Source organism: Gallus gallus, chromosome 7 (assembly GCF_016699485.2).
Source record: "Gallus gallus isolate bGalGal1 chromosome 7, bGalGal1.mat.broiler.GRCg7b, whole genome shotgun sequence".
Lineage (NCBI taxonomy): Eukaryota > Metazoa > Chordata > Aves > Galliformes > Phasianidae > Gallus > Gallus gallus.
The window spans coordinates 2,325,278-2,348,589 of record NC_052538.1 but is presented as its reverse complement, the minus strand read 5'-3'; the positions used below and the strand labels follow the sequence as shown (position 1 = coordinate 2,348,589).

Here is a 23,312-nt window from a genome sequence, read left to right as displayed (position 1 = left end):
GACTGAGGCTCTGTGCGTATCTTAAAGGCACACAAAGTTCTCAGAGCAGATCATTTAATAGCTGCTAACTACACTTTGGGGATAAAAACCAAATTAGTACACATTAGTACCAAAATCTTATTGTTTGGCTCTACTAGAGATAAAAATGGGTAGTTAGGAAAGTAGTGTTATCATGTGCATTATTAGCAAGAGCAGAACAGTACATGAGCACGAATCAGTATGACAAAAAAAACAACGACATTACTCGAGGTGGGAGAAAAGAAGGTGGCAGGTTACAAATTTTACTACAGGAAAACATTATGCTTTTGAATTCTGAACTTACCAAAAAGAATATCCAGGCAAAGCCACGTTAAGCATGCAAAATAAAATGTAGATACAAACATAAAATACAGTAACGGTTCTTTGACCAGTTCCATAATAACACAATAATACATTCAAACAAAAGCAACAAAATAAAGAAACACAAAAGAAGCAAAACACTAGCAGTAGACACTGGTGGATAAAATGGAAGAGGCAAATGTGAATAGAAAGGCATAAAACAGTCCACATGGATTGATTTATCTTTTAAACAAAGAAATCTCATTTAATTTCCATATTCTTCAACTTTGTCCCGAAGAGTCCGACAGCTCCCTTAAAAGATTACAACTGAAAACAGAAGATGCAGCTGTTAGAACAAATGGGACAGCTGTTCAAAAGCTATATATCAGAGCCTCAAAGCGCTACAAGGATCCAAATACTTAACCTCCAACATTCAGTTACTAATTACTGTCTCAACACGTGAATTAAAGCAGCCTCATGACACTGAGTATGAAAGATTGCCCTCTAGGTGTCCGTGAGACTTACAGTTGATGAGCTCCACCCTGACCATCAGTGCCAATGAAGCTCTCCCAGTGCACACCTTACTCTCCAGCTGCCCAACACTCAGAGAACGGAGCATCAGAACCACCGTGTGCAGAGGAAAGAGCACCTGGTACACTCAGGGCTGCCAGCCCGCTGCTGTTACAGCATGAAAGCTCACTGCCTAACGTATTTGGGTTCAGCCTTCAGCCTGGATGCTTAAAATACTTACTGCAAGTGAACTGTATTTAAAATACCAAGCAAAAGCAGGGTTTACTCCTATGTAACTGAAAAAGTGTGAAGAGCCATTTCATGAATCTTCTGTGACAGACTATAGGAGAGGAAGAAAGCACTGTCACCACAAGTGCACACATGCCTTAATGTCTCCTCTCTGCTGCAATCCCAACCCGGGCTAAGCAAGGGGCAAAGCTAAGGTGAGACTGCCACGGCTATAGGGCATTCTGTATGCAATACCTACATCTGAGTCTGCACTTCATGCTTCAGGGCCACAGTGTGGGGAGGCATGATAAACAGGAGATGGTGCTGGAAACTCTGCTTTCCAGAAATCCCAGGAAGATGTTAATTACAGAAAAATATCTACAGAAGCATTACTTGCACTCTACCACATATTAACGCATCACTGCTGCACACTGTCAACTATAGAGAGGCCCTGAATGTACATACTCCTATTCTATTCTGTTTTGCTCTATCCAATAGTGTTATTGTGCCCTGGAAATAAATAGGAGACACTACTTTCAGATCAACCTATGCAGTCACTTTCCTAGTTATCTTCACAGAAATACGTAAAAGCCACTAAGGTACTCTTAAAGCACCATGATCATCATTACTTGAACAAAGAGACTTTACAAGGGAGGAATGTTTTCTTGGTATATTGTTTCACCTGGATTTTCACCCCACCAACTGGGATCACTGTTAACAAAGCACGGTGCAAGAAGTTCTACTCACACAGCACAGACTGAACAGTGATATTTAAAAGCAGTTTACATCATGCAGGGTCTGGGATGTTTATTTGTGTTTTTATTGCTTAGGAATGTGGGTGTAGCTCTTACCACACCCACTGCAACAAAGTCTTCCATTACCAATTTCCAAACAGCTGTTTAGATGCATTAGGTGCCATATCGCCTTGTATTTGATTTGAGGCTGTTTTCCTCAGCTGTAATTCTCACTTAGCAGCAAACACTTCTGCTTCCAATACTCAGCAGTAATTTTAAAGAAGGATAAGCTGAAATAGAACTATCACCGTGAGATTGCTTTCACTGCAGCTAACAGCGCCTTACTGACTGCTCAGACAGAAGAGTTTTATTTATTCTTCAAGAACTTGAAGAACAAAACATACCAGCAAAGATGTCAGTGACATTGTTGAATAAGGTTAATCAGATTTAAGATGTATGAAGAGCAAGAATAGAAAAAAATCACATATATGAAAGCATTAATAAACCAGCAATTTGTTAAGCACATTATCTGCAAGAGAGAAACTGACCTTTACCAAGTTTTTGTGTGTTTCCTTCTTCATATTACACCCCTAGATCTTGAAACAATTGATTACATTCACAGAGAATGTATCTTAAGAGAAACAGGAATCAAATCAGCACTCACAAGCCAGCATCATTTAAAGCTTCTATGAATGCTCAGCGATCAGAGTAACAACAGAGATGCGGGCATTTTACTGACAGCAGGGAATATGAATATGCAAGAAAAACAGGAGACAAGTAAAAACGGCTGTAAGGGAACCTGATCTTCCAGCCTTCACCACGTTTCCCCATTCCCTCAATTTTACATGAATTTCTGCATTAATTCCTACACTTATCTCATTACACGTTACTGTATCACCCAAGCCTTGGTCACTGGTCTTGACGTCACCGTAGCAACCATTTATGGAGTAAAGTTCTCTACCATGCTGCTGTACAGGCAAAAATGTTTGGGGCAAAAAAAAAAAGTCCATCTGCCTGCATACTTAACATTTACAGCCTGACACTGGGAAGAAACTTCATTCAAGATGCGTAACCATTTTGAGATGCCATCTCTATCACCATCACCACATAACTAAGATACTGCTTAGGTACTAATGACAGTGTGCTGGGCTTGTGCTTCTCAATGGCCAGGCTCTTCAGAACTGAAGACATCAGAAGTACCACAGCATACGAAATGAAAACAGTAGATATGATTTTATCAGAGCGTGGCATCGGCAGAGCAGTTCCACTCTTGAATAATTCCTTGTAAAAATACAGACAAAAAGACAGCTGCTGCAGAAAAGGTGTAGTTTCTTCTGAAAAAGTGTTATCATGGCACCCTATTCTCAAATATTATTCAAAACAACAGCTAGTGAAGAGTTTAATGGAGACTGGTTGTTGCTCAGATTGCTTTATTCATGCAGGGCATCTCCTGCAAGCCAGATGACTGCCTTGGGGAGCTCTGGGAAGCAAAGCTCATCTGCAGTGTCTACTGCACTGTAGGTTCTTTGGGCAGCATGGGAGCTGAACAAACATCCATGCAAGAAGGGCACGGCATCCTCTGACCCAGAAAGGTTTTCATCTTCCTGGCCAGGAAGCCAGGTAGCTTTGTGGCAGCATACAGGGAGTTGCTTTTATTGCTTAAGCAATAAGGTGTCTGAAAAATCAAGTCTCCAGGCAAGAGACCTGGCTCACCAGGGGGACATTTATTCTCAAGTTTACTGGCTAGGAGGATTAAGTTACCTGACTCTTAAATAACAGCTGCCACAGATTTTAATACCACACCATTCCCTGGAAAGTAAATGATCATTTTTAGTGAAGAAGTATTAATAATAGGTAAGACAGCACAGTTGAGACCCTGAAGTCGTTTTTCATCCAGGAGAATTTCTAGACTGTATCCACCAGCACTGTGCAAGTGGCAATACTGAGTTTCATTAAAAGCAAACCGACCAACTCCGCTTGCTTTGTGGCACTGTGCTGGAAAGAGCTGAAAGGAGTAATTTTAAGTACTTAAAATCATGCTCTTTTAAGTGTTTTCAAAAAGATGTAATTGGAAGCATCTACCACAAATCAAAATCAAGGTTGCTTATAAAGCCCATATTTAAATAACATACAATACAAAAAATACTTCCTAAAAGCATGCTTCAGCCAAGGAGGTCCAGCCAATGTGTGCCCCCCAGCACCCAACCCACACTCAGCTCATTTTCTATGCAGCCCAACCACTCTGAACTGAAACCACGAAAGGGAGAGCAAGCAGCCCAGACATACATACTGCCACCTAAAGGGAGAAAGCAACACCCCTGAAGAACAGTAAATGAATTTTAGAGTGGGATAATTCACGTGTACAGACCCTAATCCAGGGAGACTGGAAACGGTCTCACCACTTGCACTCTGCTCTCATCTGATCTCATTTCCAGTCCCCTCTGACACAAACCAGCAGATTGCAGTTGGAGTTAAAACAGGCAAATAGCTCTAAAGAGAGTATCTCAAGAATCTGAGATCAACCTAAAGAGGAGGTAAGAACAGTAAGCAGAATGTAGCTACTGACAAATCCAGATAAACGGTAGCTGGGAAGCATGGACACTTTCCCCACCAAACATACTTACACACTTGTGAGTAAGCTTTCATCAGCCTGCTTGCTGTTAAGCAATGACTAAGTCGCAGCACCGCCAGAAGACATTTCAAAATACAGGAAGTTTTTCTACAGGAAAAATGCTCAGGAACAATCTGAGTAGAAGAACATATGTTCAAGAAGGAATGTAGAAATTCTCACTACTTCCCATACGTGCTGGTTTGGAAAGCAGAAAGCGAGCTAGCTCTATTACATAAAACAGAATTTTACCTATGCAGGCAGTGGATTTTCACATCCTACCCACAGCGTACAGAAAATGTACATCATCTCTCCCTCCATCTCCAGCTCCCCAGTGGGAAGTATTTTATTCTGTCTTTACAAAGTAATTAAATGTGAGCCCTGGCTAAGAAAAGAGTAATTTTTAGGTCCTACTGCATCAGATGACTGTTCACATAGTCGCATATTTCACATGCTATTAAGCAGTGCTACCTTGCTAGCCAACATCATTAACAGGCAATTGAAGAGCTCAGTCTTCACACTACTCATTTTCAAAGTTATATGGCTCTAGATGGTGACCGGAGAAGAAAGGGCAAATGTAAGGCTACTGGGACTGCCCTCTGATAAAAGGAGAGTGAGTTATGAACTGATGAGGTCCTGCGTTATCTATAATCTATCTTTTGGAAGACAGACTACTCCATTCAGTTTTTCAGCCTGGTCAGCAAGGATTCATCGGGTACTTCATTTTTGTTTGAACTGCTCATCATCCTTCCCTCTTGCTGCAGTACTGAGAGTCAGCAGTTGCTGGACATGAACGTAGAGTGACAGCGTGTCAGAGAAGGATCACAATCAGCAGCCGTGGTTTTAGTCAAAGAAAATCTAAGGCTCTCTGTAGTAAACATCACGGAATCGCTTGTTTCAACAGAATTAAAACATACTTTAAGATCAGGCACCCGTTCGACTACCACAGAGACCAATCCTATTCTTCAGTAAAGTGGGTTGTTCACCTTTCATACACAGCATTGCAAGTGATGGTACGTGGGAAACCCATCTAACAGCTAAGAATCAGTACAAGAAAAATGATCAAAAATACTAGCACTAATGATTCTCTAACTGAACGTGTGCTTATTTACTTGGCAACATCACCTACTGACACATCAATAGGTAATACTGTGTAGATGCACAATGCTAAGCAATGCAATTGCTGCAGCTGAACAGACAAAATCCAAAAACAGTCCTATAAGGCTGCCCTCCAGTTTTCATCACGACGACACAAGTTATGACATCTCACATGCTTCCCCTGTAATTATCCTCAATAGCATTTTATCAACTGCTGTTTCCTTGTTCCAGTAAGCTTCTTGCCCTTCCCCACCTCTCATCTTGTTTCCCTGCTGAAGGAACTCATTTTTAACTTATGGTGAGCACTGTTGGGCAATGGGAGAAAGAAGATAAAGGAACAGTGAGTAGGGGATCAGGGTCTTCCTGACTTGGCCTCGATACTTATGCCTTTCCAAAGCTAAGGTTTATGAACAGAAGTTTATGTCACATTGAACTTGAACTCTCTCTGCAATATGACATGACTTTTGTCCCCTGAGGCATTGATAACGAATAAAGGTTTATTTTGAAAGATACCACACCATAAAAGAAATCTTTTAAGAGCAACAAACTGCTGTTTGCTGTGACCATGGACGCCTACTGCTGGAAGTCAAAATCCATAGCTTAAACTGTGCTTCTATATAATGCAGGCTTTTCATAACCTGCCCCAATAGCATTGCTTTCCTTAGACACGGCCGTGGCCGCCTCGTGGTAAACAAACAAAAGGCAACAATGGAACATCTGAGCGTGTCCTATTTTAGAAAATGGGATTGTCAAAATATCTCAAATGAGCTTTGATCAATTTCCATAAACTTCACAGTACCAAATCCATACATATCCATCATTAGTTACGCTCTTGCATACTTGCCACAGAAGTTGGGAGAACAAAGAAGAGTTCACCAAACATTTAGGAAAAGAAAAAATTACTTTTTAATGTTAATTTGATAAAGATTTGCCCTATCTGTCACTAGCACTATCATATTCAATACAAAAATAAGCAATATCAAACAGTACGAAGTGTGTAAATTCTAAAGTGAGAAAGCACACCGTTCAGATTGTAAGTGAAATAGTTTCTACCATAAAGGAGAGCTTCTGGGGGGGGGGGGGGGGGGGGGGGGGGGTTGCATTTTAAATTGTTGGTGGCATTACTGAGGACGTTACACGGGAATTACAGAGGTTTAAAAAACAAACTCACTACTCCCACTGCTGCTATCGCTACCACTCTGCAAAAACCAGACTGCTTAAAGCAAGCCTAAACCTCTCAAGCACACATGCAATTAACTGCATGCAGGGAACATGCAAACCCCATCACCTACCTCTGCATTCCACCTTTTGAAAGAAATATAAGTAGATAAAAAGAAAAAAAAAATCTTTCCCTTGACTTTCAAACTGAAACAGAGAAACTTCATGTGCATTACCCGCCAAAGAACACCTGCAATCTAATCAAAGGCTACAATGTCATACTCAGCAATCACGACTGATGTTAACGCATCTAAAAAGATAATAATTATATTTCTTCAGGATCTGTGTTTTGTGCTGTGCAAGGTTCTCCTACACATCCATCCCTTATTTCCGTGCAGACTGCTACCGCAGGCAGGAGCACCCATGAGGTACAAACACATTACCCCATTTCTCAGTCAGCTGCCTTTTACTGATCTGCTTGTCAGACCTCAGCACAAGAAGCCAGAAGTTACACAGCTTCCATCTTCCACTCACCAACAATTTCTGCTATCAAAGGAAGGCAGCATGCAAATTTAGATTTTTGTCTAGGACTATTTCCCACTAACGGCTCTTAGAAACTGGATAAAGAATAAGCAAAAAGAAAACTGCAAAGTAAGCTACACTAACAACAACAAAGAATTACAGCGAGCTGTAATAGTCTAACTTTGGAGTTAGCTCTTCCTGTAGGATCTTGTCATACATTTGAATCAACAACTGTATTTCAATGATGGCTGTCAGCATCAGGAGCTTTGCGTAACTGACAAAACCTCACAGAACTGAGCAGCATGTGTCAAAGGGCATTGAAGAACATGGTATATATACAGTCATTTAGTTACTTACATTGTTGTTGCGTGTTTCTACCGCTGGAAACTTCCTGACTATGAATTTGACTGCAGATTCCAGGTTTTTGTCAATAAGATAGGATGGTTTGGCTTTGGGGTCTCCACATGCCTATAAAAAAATACAATACAAAATGTAGTAAAAAAAAATAATCAACCACGTCAAATTAAGCGACAGTTGCAAATCTGAAGACAAACTAGAAAGATTTTTTTTGTTTTGGTTTGTTGGTTATTACTTTTTTACTGTTTTTTTTTTTTTAAGTGAGCAGGTGATAATGAGAGGCAAAGTGCAGGGACTGTCACAGCTGAAGTATGCAATGGGAAACAGTACAGAGATGCTCTTCTACTGAAAAAGATGCATGGAAGTATCAAAGCAGTTAGTGCAGAACAGCAGTGAGGGAAAAAACAACTCAATCCTAAAAGAAGGGGAAAAAAAAGGTTTTCTTTTTACTGCTATTCCTGGTTTGAGGTAGTGTTGTATTCATCTGGAGTTAATAAACTGTTAGAAAATTCAATCATGTCATCATCTATGGAGGACTACCCTCGGTGAAACAAAACTAAAGAAGCCCCACCACCAATCTGCATTTAACTGTTCTTTAGATTGTGAACTGCAAGAGAGCTTTCCACCCCCCAATAAAAACACCAATACTTGCCTAAAACGCCCTATTTCTTTAAATTAGCAACTCACGTTTTGCTCATTTTCCTTTACTCCTGCAGTAGCATAAGCTGTGCTTTAAAAGCAGCAATGAAGAAACTTGATTAAATTTCCATTTGAACAGAAGCCACAGCTCAGTGGAAGCCTCTCGAATAGCCTACACAGACATCTCAGAAGCCCAGGTTGGAGGAGCGACTCAGCTACTTTAGCCAGCTGCAGAGCATGCTGTTGGACACGCTATTTATTCCCAACTACTCTAACGAGCCATGCTACACAGTTTAGCTGGGAGAGACATACTAAAGGCAGCAAGCATTCTTAATGCAACAATTTGAGCTCAAATTGTATTTTCTCTCAAGTACGTATTTAGCCTTATAGTCCTCGGAGGGATTTTCGTGTCTCATGCAAAACTGAATTACATGCTACGCATTTCTACGCAACATCGTGAACTTGAATGACAGCTCGTTTAAACTCTTCCACATCGATTCTATGGCTGAGTTGCAGACCGTAGAGACAGAAGTCATGGAGTATGAGACCGGTTCTGAAAGCGGGCAAGCGGGCAAAGGGAAGGTGAAAAGCTTTGCAAACCTTCCAAACTTGTCCTTGCTGGGAAAGCATTGCAATAGAAAGAGAGAAAAATTACATATAAACAAATCACTCAAATTCCGCAACACGTTACATTTAAGTGAGCTAATACACTATTACCTACATCCAACAGAACATTATGGCCATCTGTTACTGCAGACAGCACACTTTCTAGTGGATAGCGATTATTCTGATACTCACAAAGAAGGTTTACATGTACTTAATAGGGCTTTACTATTGCGCACAGTTCGAGTATAAGCTGAAACACGTAACTTCTAATAGTAATTTCAAACGTAAGTTCGGGAAGGAAGGAAAAAAAAGGAGTTCAACATCACATGCATCTACAGGGGAAAAACAGGAGAGAAACTCAGTGAAGTTTTACATACCTGAAAAAGAAACGGTAGCCAAGAAAAAAAAACAAAACAAAAGTCATTATTGTGAGTTTCTACAACTCCTGCCTGCAGCACACCATCAGAACGCATGGTAACGTACCACTCCCATAGCTACACTCTTACATTTGCTCATTTTTCCACAACACGTACTAAAACTTATCCAAATGTTACATCCATAGCATTCCACGAGGAATCGATAACCGCAATCAGCTCAGCAACACCCACGCCATTGATGAGGTATGAAAATGGTTGCTTCGGTGCTTTACAAGAGCTTACAGACAACACGTGCCACAAAAGGTCTGTTCCACACACACTCCGAAGTCTTCGCTCCATTTCTGAAGTAAAAATTGTAAGTTTTTCAGCCCGACTTCAAAAATTACTTCCACATATGCTATTTTTCATTGCTTCCTAGCACCAGATGGTTTTCCTCCTATAAAATGAAGGTTTACTTTACTAGAAGTTACATTCTAACCAGGCCCTTGCATGCAGCTTCTTCACATGGAAACAGACCTCTGAAAACACAAACACAAACATCCTCGCTGGGCTTCACGAACTTGGTTCCCAGCAATGACAAATGTTATTCGCAGCCTAAGAGGCAAATCCCTGCAGACATCCAAGAGTGCAAGAGGCAGCTCCGTTCCTTCCCACTGCTTATTTGCTAACATTACACATACACGCCTGTAATTCTGCCTCCTAATAAACTACATGAGATTAATCCAAAGAGCGGGAAGAAAACTTCAGCATGCTAAGAGCTTTAAACCATTACTCACATAACCCCAAATCTCAGCTCTTAAGCTACACAAGCCTACATTTCAAGGCTGCATATGTGAGCATTGAAAATTCCAGAATCAATATGGACTTGCAAGCACAGCATTCATGAATACGGCCCTCTGAAGCTATGGGATTCCAGCCCAACATATTATACCACAACAATCTCCCCAGCAGTCACTTCCCAGTTCTTTTGAACATGACTAAACAGCTGTCAAGCAGTTGCGATGAAAAAGACGATGCAGAATTACCACTGAGACTAGTCTACTTCACTAATTAAAAAATACAACTAGGAAGGACTCGGATGCTGGCTTTCTATCAAGCTAGACTCCATTTCCTTCCACAGTACTTTAGAACACCCTCCTAAAACCCTAGCAAGAACAAGCACATTTCTGTAACTAACAGTCATTAATCAGAGTATTTCCTTGCCATCACATGCACAGGTCGTCAAAACAGACTAGATAGATCAAGTTGCATAAACTCTTCAGGTGCTTTACAATACAACATATTCTGAACTAAAGCAGCATTTTCCTCCCTCAGGAAACTACATTATTAAACAAAATTCAGACTCCTCTTCACTTGAAGCTAACGGCACTCCTCTGTACAAGTGTCACTTTGAAAGCAATGAATACTACATGGCTTCACTTTCTAGGCTGCAACGCATAAGCAGCAACCTACAAGGAAGCACCCAGCAACAGCATGCTTAATATCTACGTTGAAGGTTAAGCAGCCTCTAGAGAACACCAAACACTACAGTACAATTGTCCCTATAGCACAGAACACCAACGTTACGAGGTGTGCCAAAAAAACCTTTTGCCAAAGTACAGCTAGAGTTATCACTGCAAAAATCAAAGCCTAACACTTCACTTCCAAGCTGAGGATATAAGAGGTAGCACAAGGATGAAAAAAGGTTCACTGACAAAACTAGTGCACGTACAGAATTACGGAATCATTAAGGTTGGAAAAGACCTCGGAGATCATCTAGTCCAACCATCCACCTACCACCTGTATTTCCCACTACACCACGTCCCTTAATACAACATCTGAACGGTTCTTTAACACCTCCAGGGATGGTGACTCAACCACCAGCAGCCTGTTCAGTGCATTACCGCTCTTTCAGGGAAGAAATGTTTCCTAATATCCCACCAGAACCTCCCCTGGCGCAACTTGAGGCCATTCCGTCTGGACCTACCTGTAGTTACATGGGAGAAGAGGGCAAACCTCACCTCACCATAACCTCCTTTCAGGCAGTCTTAAGGAGCGATAAGGTCCCCTGTGAGCCTCCTCTTCTCCAAACTAAACAATCCCAGCTCCTTCAGCCACTCCTCAGAAGATTTATGCTCCAGATCATCACAGCTTCGTTGCCCTTTGGAGACACTCCAGGGCCTTAATGGCTTTTTTGTAGTGAGGGGCCCAAACCTGAACGCAGTACCCAAGGTGCAGCCTCACCAGAGCTGAATACAGAGGGATGATCACCTCCCTGCTCCTGCTAGCAACACTATTTCTGATAAAAGCCAGGATGCCATTGGCCTTCGTGGCCACCTGGGCACGCTGCTGGCTCACATTTCACCGAGCATCAACCAATACTTCCAGGTCCATTTCCTCCACACAGTCTTCCAGCCACTCTGCCCCAAGCCTGTAGCATTGCCTGGGGTTGTTGTGGTCAAAGTGCAGGACGTGGCATTTGGTCTTGTTGAACCTCATCCCAGTATCCTCAGCCAAGCTATCCAGCCTGTCCAGATCGCACTGTAAGGCAGATCAACACTTCCTCCCAGCTTGGTGCCATCTGCAAACTTACTGAGGGTGCACCCAATCTCCTCGTCCCAATCATCAACTAATACATTAAACAGGATAGGCTCCAGGTGACATGACATAAATTACATGCAGGCGCAATCATTCCCAAAAGCCAGTAGCATGGCACAATCCCATATCTGTAATACCTGCACTTCACCGTGGCCTTTTGCACACCTGCAGCATCCTCAAGAGCTCTGGAAAACGCTACTTCAGTCATGTGGTGTAGCTCTACGTTACTGAAATATGGAAACAGCTTGTATACCTTTCTTGTTGGCTCTAAGCCCCATCTATTCCAAATGATGAGCAGGGCCATTGCCCGATGAAAAAAGAAACAGAGCCAGAAGAGAGCTATCATTTGAATCGGTGTTCTTCTGTTTTCATCCTTCAAACCGTCAACACCACTGTCATAAAATAAGTCACATACTGTAGTAGTTTAACATGGTTTTATTATTCAGGATTTTGCTGCTAGTACACACTTGAGATAAAATACTGCTGAGCAGTTTCACTGGTGACAATATATACTGAAACAGCCAATGAATCACCTTGCCTTCAAGTTTCATTAACGAATGAATCTGCATTAAAAACACTGAATGTAACAAGCAAATAGATGGAATTTCAATGACAAAAGTAATTTTTAAAAAGTCATCCCCTGTGCTAGTAACTTTCATTAATAAAAAGAAATACGCTAAGATTTCTAGTATTAACAAAGAGGGAAAACTCCTGTATCATTTACAGCTTACTACAGCACATTTTCTTGACACACTGGAAAGGCACGTGCAGTAAAAACCATTCTTCTTCCCTGATGCTGACATTAAAGACTTCTCTCTAAAATATATCTGAATTTAAATGCTTGGTTTGTGGCTGCAGATCCTGCAAAATTACTCTAAATAATAAATGGCAAAGAAATATTCAAAGAGACAAGCTCATCATTAACTCTACGTTTCTGTGGGATACAGTGCACTATTTCTTTTTCATTTACGTCATGCATTTAAAACTAATGAGATTACCAACTGACAATCTCCGATTTTGAAAAAGGTAAAATTACAGAGAGCAGAGAGGTGAATAATCAACGAGTAGCTGCTTTGAAAGCTGAGTGCCTTAGGAAGCAGTTCACGCTCCATTTGCCCTACTATTTCTGTTGAAACCTACCATGGCCGCTTTGCCACACTTCAGGTTTTGAAGAAGCTCGAGTTCACTAATAAACAAGCTTGTCCCAGATGATCTTTGTGAATGAACCCTTTTAACAGCTATGAAATGATATGCTGGCATCAGCCAACCACACAAGGACAAATTACAGTTTAGTACTTTGACGGCTAAAATTTAACCATTCTACTCCAGTGTTATTTGCTCATCAGTGTGCACTGAACCACACAGTATCTACTTTATTTAAACTCAAAGATCCAACACATCAAGTGTAAACTCACGTGAAATCTGAAGAAACAATGCTACAAGTAGGCCTTGAGAACTTGCCTACCCTACTTCCCCTGTCCAAAGCAGGACCAACTGCATTTCTCTTGCTTTTGGGAGGTATATGTCAAATCCTTACTCACAGCCCTCCAGTAGACCAAACTCAAAAGCACCCTGAGATGATCTTTACCGTTATTTAATCATCTTTATCACTAGCAAGTTCTAAGATCTTAGCTGTATTTTTCTTACTGCAACCTAGTCCACCACTTCATGCTCTCTGTGGCCAGAAGACTTGGACAAGTTATTCCCCTTCTCCCTGCAGTAGTTTAAAAATATGTGAAAACTTGTATTAAACATAACAAGCTACTTTTAAAAGACTTCATTGTTTAATGGATCAATCTTTCTTCATCCTAGGTCATTTGCACTGTTCTTTGGATTGCCCCCATTTTGTCCACGTCCTTCTTCAACAGTGAGCTGAAACACCTATTTTTCAGGTGAGTCTCAATGCATTATACGTACCTACTCACACCTTTATGAAATCCGCCTTTATTTCTTGCAATTAAACCTAGTTGGCTCGAGTTTACTGTAACTTCCCCCAACTATCTTCTGCAGACTCGTCCCCTCATTACTCTTCACTTTCTATTTCACATTTCAATACGCATAAACTAACTTACAATCATGCTTGCTCAGCTACCTACAAGATTTGTTAGGGCACACCTACAACCTGTTAGGCTCAAACTGTACTCTAATTACATTCTTCATTATTTCTGCAGCTCTTCTCAGTTTCTTCCCTCAAAATATAATAAGCACACTGTATTCATCATCCAGGCTGTTGTAATGCTGTAATGGGATAGAAAGTACCATGATAATAGCAGGGTGGCAAAGTCTTTGGCTGTAGCAGCCACACCTACAGGAATGAAGGAAAAGCTTCATTCTCTTCATTCATCCTGCTTACCTTTGGAAGGCCTCAGGTAGGCAGGGACCTCTAGCAAGAGATGCCCTCACCTCCACTGCCAACACTTACAAGAGATCAGGAAAGGGGTGGATCCTGGTTCCACCCCTTTTGGTCACTCAGCAGCACTGCATGCACCTGTGCTCCCAAGTTGGCCCTGCCTTCACACCAGGTGCTCAATCACTGCTTCAGGCTGTGACTGAGCATTTCCACTACAGCTGTTAACGCAGAGCCCGGCTGGAGCAGAGCTAGGGTACAGCACAGTGAGATGCTGAAGGACTACAGTCCAACAAGGACATTTTCATAACCTTTCTCTAACATGGTTACCCATCTGCTTCCATTATTACAATGTCATACAGACCATATTTCCTGAGATTGTTTGTATGAACAATCAGATGAGGTAACATCAGCAGCCTTGCTAAGGTCAGTGTGCAAAATACCTACCAAAATGTCCTTTCAAGAGTGCCGTCATCTCACTGATGAAAGAAACATGCTTGGTTTGACACTACCTGTATACATAAATCCATACTATCTTCCTGTGTTTGTAATGCCTACTTAAATAAGTACTTGGGTCTATTAATCAAATATAGGGCAGATGAAGCACAAAGAACAAAAATGGAGAGAAGTTTCACTGCCACAACACTTTCCTTGATTGTAATCTATAAAGTAACAGTAACAAAAGAAAACAGGGCAATGGGAACATCCTCCCCATTTCGATTCTAGAGCACAAACTGTTGAGATTTTTCAGCTACATCTCCTCTGCATACACATCTCAGAAATCTCCTGCAACAAAAACAGAACTTGTTTTTTTCAGCACACAGCAGAGCAAGTGAAGAGCAGCTGGGAGGCAGGGGAAAGCAACAAGCATGAATGTTCCTAAACTAAGAAACAATGCAAAAGAATCTTAGGTGCTCGCCACTGAGGCACAAGCGTAAGCCCATCTAGATTTCCTTCTGTATATTAGAGAATGTATCATGGGTTATTTTGGAACTGAATTTAAAAGTTACGTATCTCTTTACAACGTGAGTTGCTTTTTGGATTTTTTTTTTTTAATATTCAATCTGGAAAAAAAAAAAGCCACAGGATACCATCAGTTTGTATTTGCTTCCAGAGAAAAGTAAGTAGCTTTTGTGCCTTGGCAGCATGGATCATAATTTTGTTTGTTGTTTTCTCCTGACTACCAGCTGGGCAGTATTTTGAACCATTCTTCTAAGGCTACAAACACAAATGGACCAACAAATACTGTTTTCTTAACCCTTAAAGAACTGTTAATATCAATTAAGCAAAACAAATAGCCCTACCCCACCCTAAGTCACTTCCTGATGGACTTGAAGACATTATCTTCTCCTTCCAGTACCAAACTTACAACTCAGAACAAGATTATCAGTGAGCTTCTGACCTCAGCTGAATGTTCTGCAGCCCTCTTAGAGCTCAGTGTCCCAAGGATGATCTAATCCTACACCCTTCCAAATTTCAGAGCTCTGCAGTTGGGAATTTCTCCATGTTTGCCAGTCACTTCAAAGGCTCTTCTACTTTCCCCAAATAGCCGCTGCAGTGCCTGAGCAGAACAGCACACTTCACTGACTGCCTTACAACTTTCTTATCAACGTTTAGACTTTGTTAAGTCCTCTCCAGTCCAATTTTGGAGCTTCTGGGACCTTTTCCTTCACCCTAGTCTCACGACCAGAGTTGAAACGCTGAAGAAGTGAGGGTCTGCCCTCTATGCAGCCTTAGCTGATCCAGCCGACTTTTCACTGTTTTACCACAGGAGAATTGGTGCTGTCCTTCTTTACCCTCACAGCACCGTTGCTCTTTCATAAGTAGTAAGTAATTTAACTGCTGCAGGAGATAAACAGGAAAAAAAGTATGCATTTGGTCCTTAAAATGGCTAACAAGCAACACCCTTAAGATAGGTACAAATACACTGTTCCCAAATTACATCTTTAAAGTACTAACCAACAAATAATCACCTACTAGATGATCTCATATCTGACTTATTATTATGCTATACAACGCGTACAGTAAGACTGGGAGCAAATTTTAGTTTAGAATGCTATAGACAAGGCCAACTAAAGCCTTTACAAGGATTTATTCTGCCCTATACTAAAGCCTTCAGCTTGGTTATGTGGTTGGTATCTAAGAGTCTGCCCTAGGTTCTCATTTTCAGATACCATGCAATCATGGGAGCTCTGACAGCCAGAAGAACGTTGCACTAATGACAAGTTAAGAAAACGGCTTTGCATACAAACTTAAAACCTGTACCATGAATAACAACAGAATGACACTGCTTGCAAAGCCAGCAGCATCAAGTAACACTCATCGTTTTTGAAGAACGTATACTCTAGATAATTCAAAACCCTCACTCTTATCCCAAACAGCTTGCTTCTAAGTAGCACTGCTCTGACATGCATCAAAACCACACTCTCTTGATTTGCTTGAAGTCTATGATTCTGCTATTTCAACACTGAATCTCTTACTGCAAATACTTTCTGGTATCCAAGTAGTTTATAAACAATCAAAAGCAGACCCACACACAGTAAGATTATTTCTCTACCATCACTCTTAAACACCACACTGACTCTAATTTTACCATACTGCAGCATCACACAAAGCATACCACAACCATCTCTCTGTCTGCTCTGGCAGTAACAACAGCATTCAAGTTTCACCTGAGCCAGGATGGCATGAAAAATGCTGTATCTGACTTACAGGCATAGCTGTAGGCACAAACAGCAAGAGCAATAAAACAATTGTTAGCCTGTACAATTGAGGATAAACATTTTAAAAGCAGAAGGAGCAAAACAGGAGAGAAAGTGCAGTGATAACATTTCCAGATTCGGGACTGCTGCTGGTCCCAGTGCAATAGGCAGCTAAAAACAGCTGAAAGCAGCAGGCAGTGCCATTCTTTATAAAAAGTTCCACCTCCATACAGATCAAGTAGGAGTTCAGCCTCACCACCCACTGTTACTTCAGTAACTCTGCATGTCATATTTTCCATGCTGCTCTCAAAGAGGCAGAAAATCGTGTTCAGATATCCCGTCTTAAAAAAGAGCCATAAAGCATGTCAGAAGACAGCAGCACGGGCCGGCAAACAGGAAGTGAAGAACAATTAACAGCTCTAAGGAAAATGAGATCAAAATTGATTTGTTGTTTTAAATAGGAAGTTTAACTATCAAGTTCCAAATTGGTTTTTCCAATTTCTGTAAGTCAGGAAAATCTTCACCCCTTAAAATCTCAGCTCCCTAAACAGCATCTATAGCAACCCATGCAGCAATGATGAGCGCGGCACCTCTCACTTCCTCTTATTAAAATGAGCCTTGGCCATTTCCTTTAACCGCAATACCGCATATTGTGCAGTTCTCTACAAACCGGAGTTGTGATATTGTCTTCTGCGGAGGAAACCGGGAGAACCCTCAGCAGCAGTTCTGAAACCAACTGCTTGCAAAGAGGGAAAACCTTGGAAGATAAAAGAAAAAGGAAGGGTTCCAAGAAGCCAGCCATGCTGAAACCAGTCTGAAGGGATGAAACACAGACATCTCAAGACTTCTGGGGCTCATCAGAGCCAGCCAGATATCACCATCAACCAACACTTACTGCAGGTTAAGAAAATCGTATCTCAGTGCACCATTTGAATACAAAGTGCTCTATCTGCCTGCCTCCACACTGGCCAAGCCCCACATTGCTCAGTAACCAAGCCACCTGGATGCGCCTCCTCTCTTTGTACCTAAGACCTAAGCAGCTTTTGAGTCTGTTCAAGGTGTTCACAGGAAAACCTGCTGTCACCTCCAGTGTTTCTGCTCCCACACTGAGAGCCCATCCACACGCATCACTGCACCAACAGCACTGCCATATGGACCAACCCGCCCAGGACTCCCTCCGCCAAATGCGCTGACGGAAACACATCCAAAGGCACCGCGCCGCTTACTGCGAGCATCTCCAGACCAGTAATCACAGCATAACCTGCACTTACACTCCTTAAGGCACAGCTTTATGCCAAGAGATGCTTCACATGCCTCTTTTCCTGCCTCCTTCCTACACGGCGCAGCTCTGCTGGCAAGGACCTCACTCAGGCACAATCCTACTGGACCGGTTTTCAGCCGACATGTCTCTCAAAGAATGACAGCACACACAAATGACTTCAACATTGTGATGCTTTTCCCCATAAAAGAGAAATTCTGCTTTGCATTACAAGTACACTTATACTACTGCCATTAATAAGTAGCAGCAAGCTTCTGACATAAAAAACTGCAAGTTAAAAGGAACTCTGTTTCTATTTCTGGAAGATATAAATTGGCAATAATTTGGTTAGATTAGTTGATTGACGCTAGTGAAACACTTAACAACTGCAAATCAACGACTGCTGTTGGTTGGGATTAACACTGATTTCGAATACCACAGTCACTTTCTTTCCCTGGAGATGACAGCCAAATAACTCTGTGCCTGGGACTGCCAGCAGCTCACGCTGCTCCAGAGCACAGCTGCTGGACAGAGGACTGGACAGGATGACTCTCACCTGAAAGGGTGGTTCAAGGCCACAACTGACTCACAGATGGATGACAACCAGCTCCAGGCCCTTTGGGCCTTAGGATTCTTTGCAGCCCCCAAACACCACTGCAGCACACAGCATGGGGAGCGGCACAGGCCTTCTGACACACTCAGCCCGCAAAGGTGTGCTCGCTGCTCAAGCACAGAAGTGAGGTTTTCGTTGAAAAATGAAAAGCTCCCATAAATTACATTCACGTCTGAAATTTGCTACTGGAACTGGATTATACAAACGCATACCTCCAGATCACGCATTCGCACTGGGAAAATCGAGCCAGGAAGGCCAGGCGAGCAGCTGGAGCACCGGCACGGCGCTCCGCGCCACGGCACAAGGCAGGGATTTCCGCCGCAGGACGGGCAGCCGGGTCGCGGCACCCACGGCAGCTCCCAGCTCCGGCTCCCGCCGGGAGCTGCTAAGCGACGCCGACTCGCGGGAGCCCGACTTACTAATTTTACCCGAAGCCCTGCCCGGCCGTAGCGGCACAGGGAAGCCGGGCCGCCGCCTGACTCACGGGGAGCGGCCCGGCCTCGGGCCTAGGCCCCGCGGCGGGGGGCTGCGGCCTGCGCGCTCCGGGCCCGCCCGCCCGCCGCCAGGTACCGGGCAGCGCCGGCCCCCGCGGCCCCGCGGGAGCGCCTGGGGGCCTCCCGCCCCTCCCCTCGCCTCTCCCCCCCTCGCCGCCCTGCCCTGCCCCTCAGGCCCCGCAGCTAGGCCGCGGCGCGGCGGGGGGCGGCGGGAGGAGCGCCGGACGGCCGGGGCCGGAGGGGCGGCGGGACGGGGGTCGCGGCGGTCCCTCTCCCCGCCTCCCCGCCGGGGCCCCCGCACCTTCTTGATGTTGTAGAGCCGGGTGAGCATGCCGACGCCCCGGTCGTTTAGGATGGTCAGCTTCTCGGCCAGCTTCTGCTGGCTCGGCTGAAGCACGGACCGCGACATCCTGCCCCGCGCCGCGCCCCCGGCCCGGACCCCGCCGCCGCCGCCGCCGCTCGCAGCCCCGCCGTGGCGCGGCCGCCGGCCCGGCGCTGCCTCCCCGCCGCCGCCGCCGTTCTCGCTCGCTGCCTCCGCGGGGCGTGGCCACGGCGCGGCCCGGCCCGGCGCTGCCCGCGGCGTCACGTGGCGCGGCTCACGGCCGCCCCTTGCGGCCCGTCGGAGGAGCCGGCGCCAAGGGTAGGCGCCGGGCTCTCCGGTACTGAGGGCGGTGTCATCGCCGCGGCTGTAGGGCCGAGAAACGTGCTTTTCCAAACGTCAGGGTGGCCGCAAAATGGTGATTGTTTTTCTGCTTCTGATTGGTTTCTTGGTCTTCAGAGTCATGAGGCTGCATTAGATTCCAATTCTAAGTCACGCTTAAAAACAACCGTGAGCGTTCTTCCTAGAAGTTCCTCATGATACCACTTCTTGCCAGTCATCATCTAAAGCCCAGCGCCGACACTTGGAAAAGCACTGCAGAGCATACGTACAGATATGGTGCCAGTGCACCTGAGGGAGACTCCTAGAATCATAGACCCACTGAGGTTGGAAAAGACCTCTGTGATAACTCAGTCTAACTGCCAATGCATCCCCACCCCAGAAACACGAGATGTGGTAGTTAGGAACACGGTTTAGTGGGCAACAGTGGTGGTGGGTGGATGGTTGGACGGGATGGTCTTGGAGGTCTATCCCGACACTGTCTGAGCTGACAACAAATAGGTGCTAGAATGAAACGCGTCAAACTTAACTCTTCTCGTGGCTTATACAACAAGGTCTGAACTACACGTGGCTGTAACGTGACCAGGTTCACAGTGACTGCTGCCTAAAGGCCCCAATGGGAGCTCAGGGCCACCCGCTGCTGCCGACTCCCACAGGCAGCTGCTGTGAGGGGTTCCCTCATCTCGTTCACGGGAGAGGCTTAAGAATGAACCTTCTAATCTCATTTTTTAAATTACAGCCACACCATCTGTTCCTTTTGGTGCATATTAATACTTCTATTTAATTTCCAGTTTGCATTTCTACGTTATAAATCAGATTATTTCTGTCTTTCAGCAGTTTTAAACTAAGAGATTTTAGAAAGCACAGAATTGAATATGAGAAGCATAAACATAATTAAATTGTTACTGACCTCCTTCCTTTGAGCTGCTACAAGATAATTGATGATTCAGAACCAAATGGGGAAGCGAGAACTCGGAGTTCCAACCTTACAGCTGCTGTTGACTCATTTGTTGTCCTTTATCAAATAATGTTCTGTAGGCATTCTGTCCAGGAGCCTGGAACTCCTAGCAGCAATGCTGTCGGTGAAAACATCGGAGACATTCAGATCAGTCTTTAAATTAATAAAGCACAAAATGCTATTTCATTTCCAAGTGTTTAATCAAATATCTATAGGAGTATTTATACATTGTTCCTCCTATTCTGAATTCATTTAAAAATAAATATGCATGTTTCTGGTTACAGTAAAGATGTTTCCCATGTAGTTGCATCCTAAGAAAAAAGAGCAATGGTATCGCTCAATCATAGCATGACTTAGATTCAAAGGGACCTTAAAGCCCATCCAATTCCAACCCCCTCCAAGGGCTGGCTGCCCCCACCAGCTCAGGCTGCCCAGGGCCCCATCCAACCTGGCCTTGAGCACCTGCAGGGATGGGGCACCCACAGTTTCTCTGGGCAGCAGTGCCAGGGCCTCACTGCCCTCTGAGTAAAGAATTCCCTCATAACATCTAATCTCAATTTCCCCTCTTTTAGTTTAAAGGCATTCCCCCTTGTCCTATCACATCAGACCACATAAAAAGCCAACCCCCTCCTGCTTATACACTTCTTGTTTTGTTTTCTCATTTACAGCTGAAACAAGGAGCAGCCAATTTGTAATCCAGAACTGAATTACTTCTGAGCCCCATTCAGTCTACTGGAACTTTCAAACAATAACAGCCAACCATCTATATTGCCAAGTAAGTGGAAGGGCATTAACATTGTGACAGTTCATTGTGAAGTTTTGGATGTCAAATTAAATCACCTGTAAGCTAACATCCCAAATTTCTCCCCCTGAAATAAGTAGAAAAGCTACGGATCACAATGGAGACCAGGTTGCTCGGTTTTGGTAAGGTTTGTGCTCATAGTGTTCTCTGGAGGGCTTTCAGGCTCTCTGTGACTACTAACAGTTCTCAGGTGAAAGCAAGCATAATTGCTCTCCACACTACACAGATAACACCAGGCTGAAGCAGGGAAAGAAAAGATTTCTGACTTGTTCTCCTTTATAGTACTGGCAGAGCATCCTGTTTTAAACTCCCACACTATTCATGAGGCTATTCACAAAATCTGTTATAGGGAGCACCTCTGCTTGCTATAATTTTTTAATGCAGATGGCACCTAATAAGCTGCTTTTCTTGAGAAAAGACTGAATATTGCGAGAGGGAAGGGAGCAGTATCAATAAGCAAGAATCTCTGATACATGGAATTTTTACTGTACAGACCTAATACTAAACAGAGTATTATCTGAATTATCACCTTAGCACGGTTAGTTGGTCTGTTAATATTCAGGCAGACACATTCAATTGAAAAATAAACTCTTAATGAAACGTGACAAAATAGACCGGAGTGTCCCTTACCAGCCTTGGCAGAACAAAGTTCTTTCAGCAAGGTGCTGATTAGAAGAACGAGCTGTACCTCAGCCCTGCGAGGCGAAGATGTGAAAGGCGAGCTCAAAACTCCGTGACAGACGATGTTTCTGCCCACACAGACACAAGATGCTGCTGATCACGTAATTGGCAGCATCTCACTGATCTGAGTGTCAGGACCGGTTTTAGGTTTGGAACTACAAAGCCTGCTTTTTTCCTCTTGCTTCTAAACGCTTCACCGCTTATTAGAGAGGGAAAATGTGCACATCTGCTAGGGAAGGTAGGATATAGCTGAGAAGTTGTGTTTCATAGAAACTGCATCAAAAAGAAAAGCAACTCCAAAACCTTCTCTCTATGTGAACGGAGAAATCACAGGTACAGAAAGCAGATGTCACTAAGATTAAACTTAGTTAAAGTGGTTCAATATATTTAAGCTGTCAGCAGAATTTTTTATCACTTCTAATGGCCGTAGAGCAAAGCTCACGCCATACTAGTTTTGCAGGAGCCTTATGCAGAAGCTGCTGGCTGCATATGTATAGGCTTTCAGCAGGAAGTTCCACTGCATGTTGGATTGCAAAAATATGTCTGTGCTGTACAACTTGGGCTCAGCAGTCTAGCAGCAAGCACAGCAACAGAGCAGCAACAAAAGCTTCGTCAGTAACAGCGTAGCTCTTACAGGTGTGGTAAAACTGAAGGGAAAAGAAAAACTAACACTTATCTTTAAAACACAACTATTTGCTCAACTTCTTACTGATGCTTCACAGTCAGATGGCTTACTATACTTACTGCGGAAGTACAAGCTTAGGAAAAGTTATAGAAATTTTAGATTCGGTTTGTGCCCAGCTCTGAACCTTTTAAAGCCAACTTTCTGTTCACTTCAGGGTTTAACTACAACTCACTGAGGGGCTTTCGAGTAATGAAAACTTTATCTGAGAACTTGAGAAGGAGAATCACAACATCAAGCAGCTCTATATGCACCAAATACACCTGGTATTTCGCAAAGCATGTAAATTCTATGTATACTCTTCTAGCACTGCTACTTTAAAACATGCACTGATGAATTCACTACTGCAGAGCAGAGTGCACTGTCACCTACGTCCTTGCTACCC

General features: G+C 43.4%; 1 protein-coding gene and 1 long non-coding RNA gene across 11 annotated transcripts in view; one reads left to right on the top strand and one right to left on the bottom strand.

Annotated features, from left to right (window-relative positions):
- Positions 1–13,914, top strand: part of LOC124418124 — a 106,521-nt gene extending 92,607 nt beyond the window's left edge. The window contains exon 6 of the long non-coding RNA XR_006939895.1: positions 13,545–13,914. This is a non-coding gene — a long non-coding RNA (uncharacterized LOC124418124). The remainder of the gene's footprint in view (positions 1–13,544) is intronic.
- The window catches only part of NCKAP1 (NCK associated protein 1), a 64,688-nt gene that overhangs the window by 31,832 nt on the left and 9,544 nt on the right, over positions 1–23,312 (bottom strand). For 3 of the 10 annotated variants that reach the window (XM_046943945.1, XM_040704130.2, XM_040704131.2), the window contains exons 4-5: positions 20,715–20,880; positions 7,534–7,644 (exon numbers count right to left, since the gene is read on the bottom strand). Coding sequence is in view for 6 of the 10 variants with exons in the window: in XM_015289348.4 (XP_015144834.1) it covers positions 7,534–7,644; positions 8,773–8,790; positions 19,448–19,555 (237 nt within the window). In the remaining 4 variants the exon portion in view is untranslated. Of the gene's footprint in view, positions 1–7,533; positions 7,645–8,772; positions 8,791–9,155; positions 10,812–19,447; positions 19,692–20,714; positions 20,881–23,312 lie in introns of those variants that run through there. The other 7 variants (XM_015289348.4, XM_015289349.4, XM_040704127.2 and 4 more) reach the window with 4 other exon arrangements.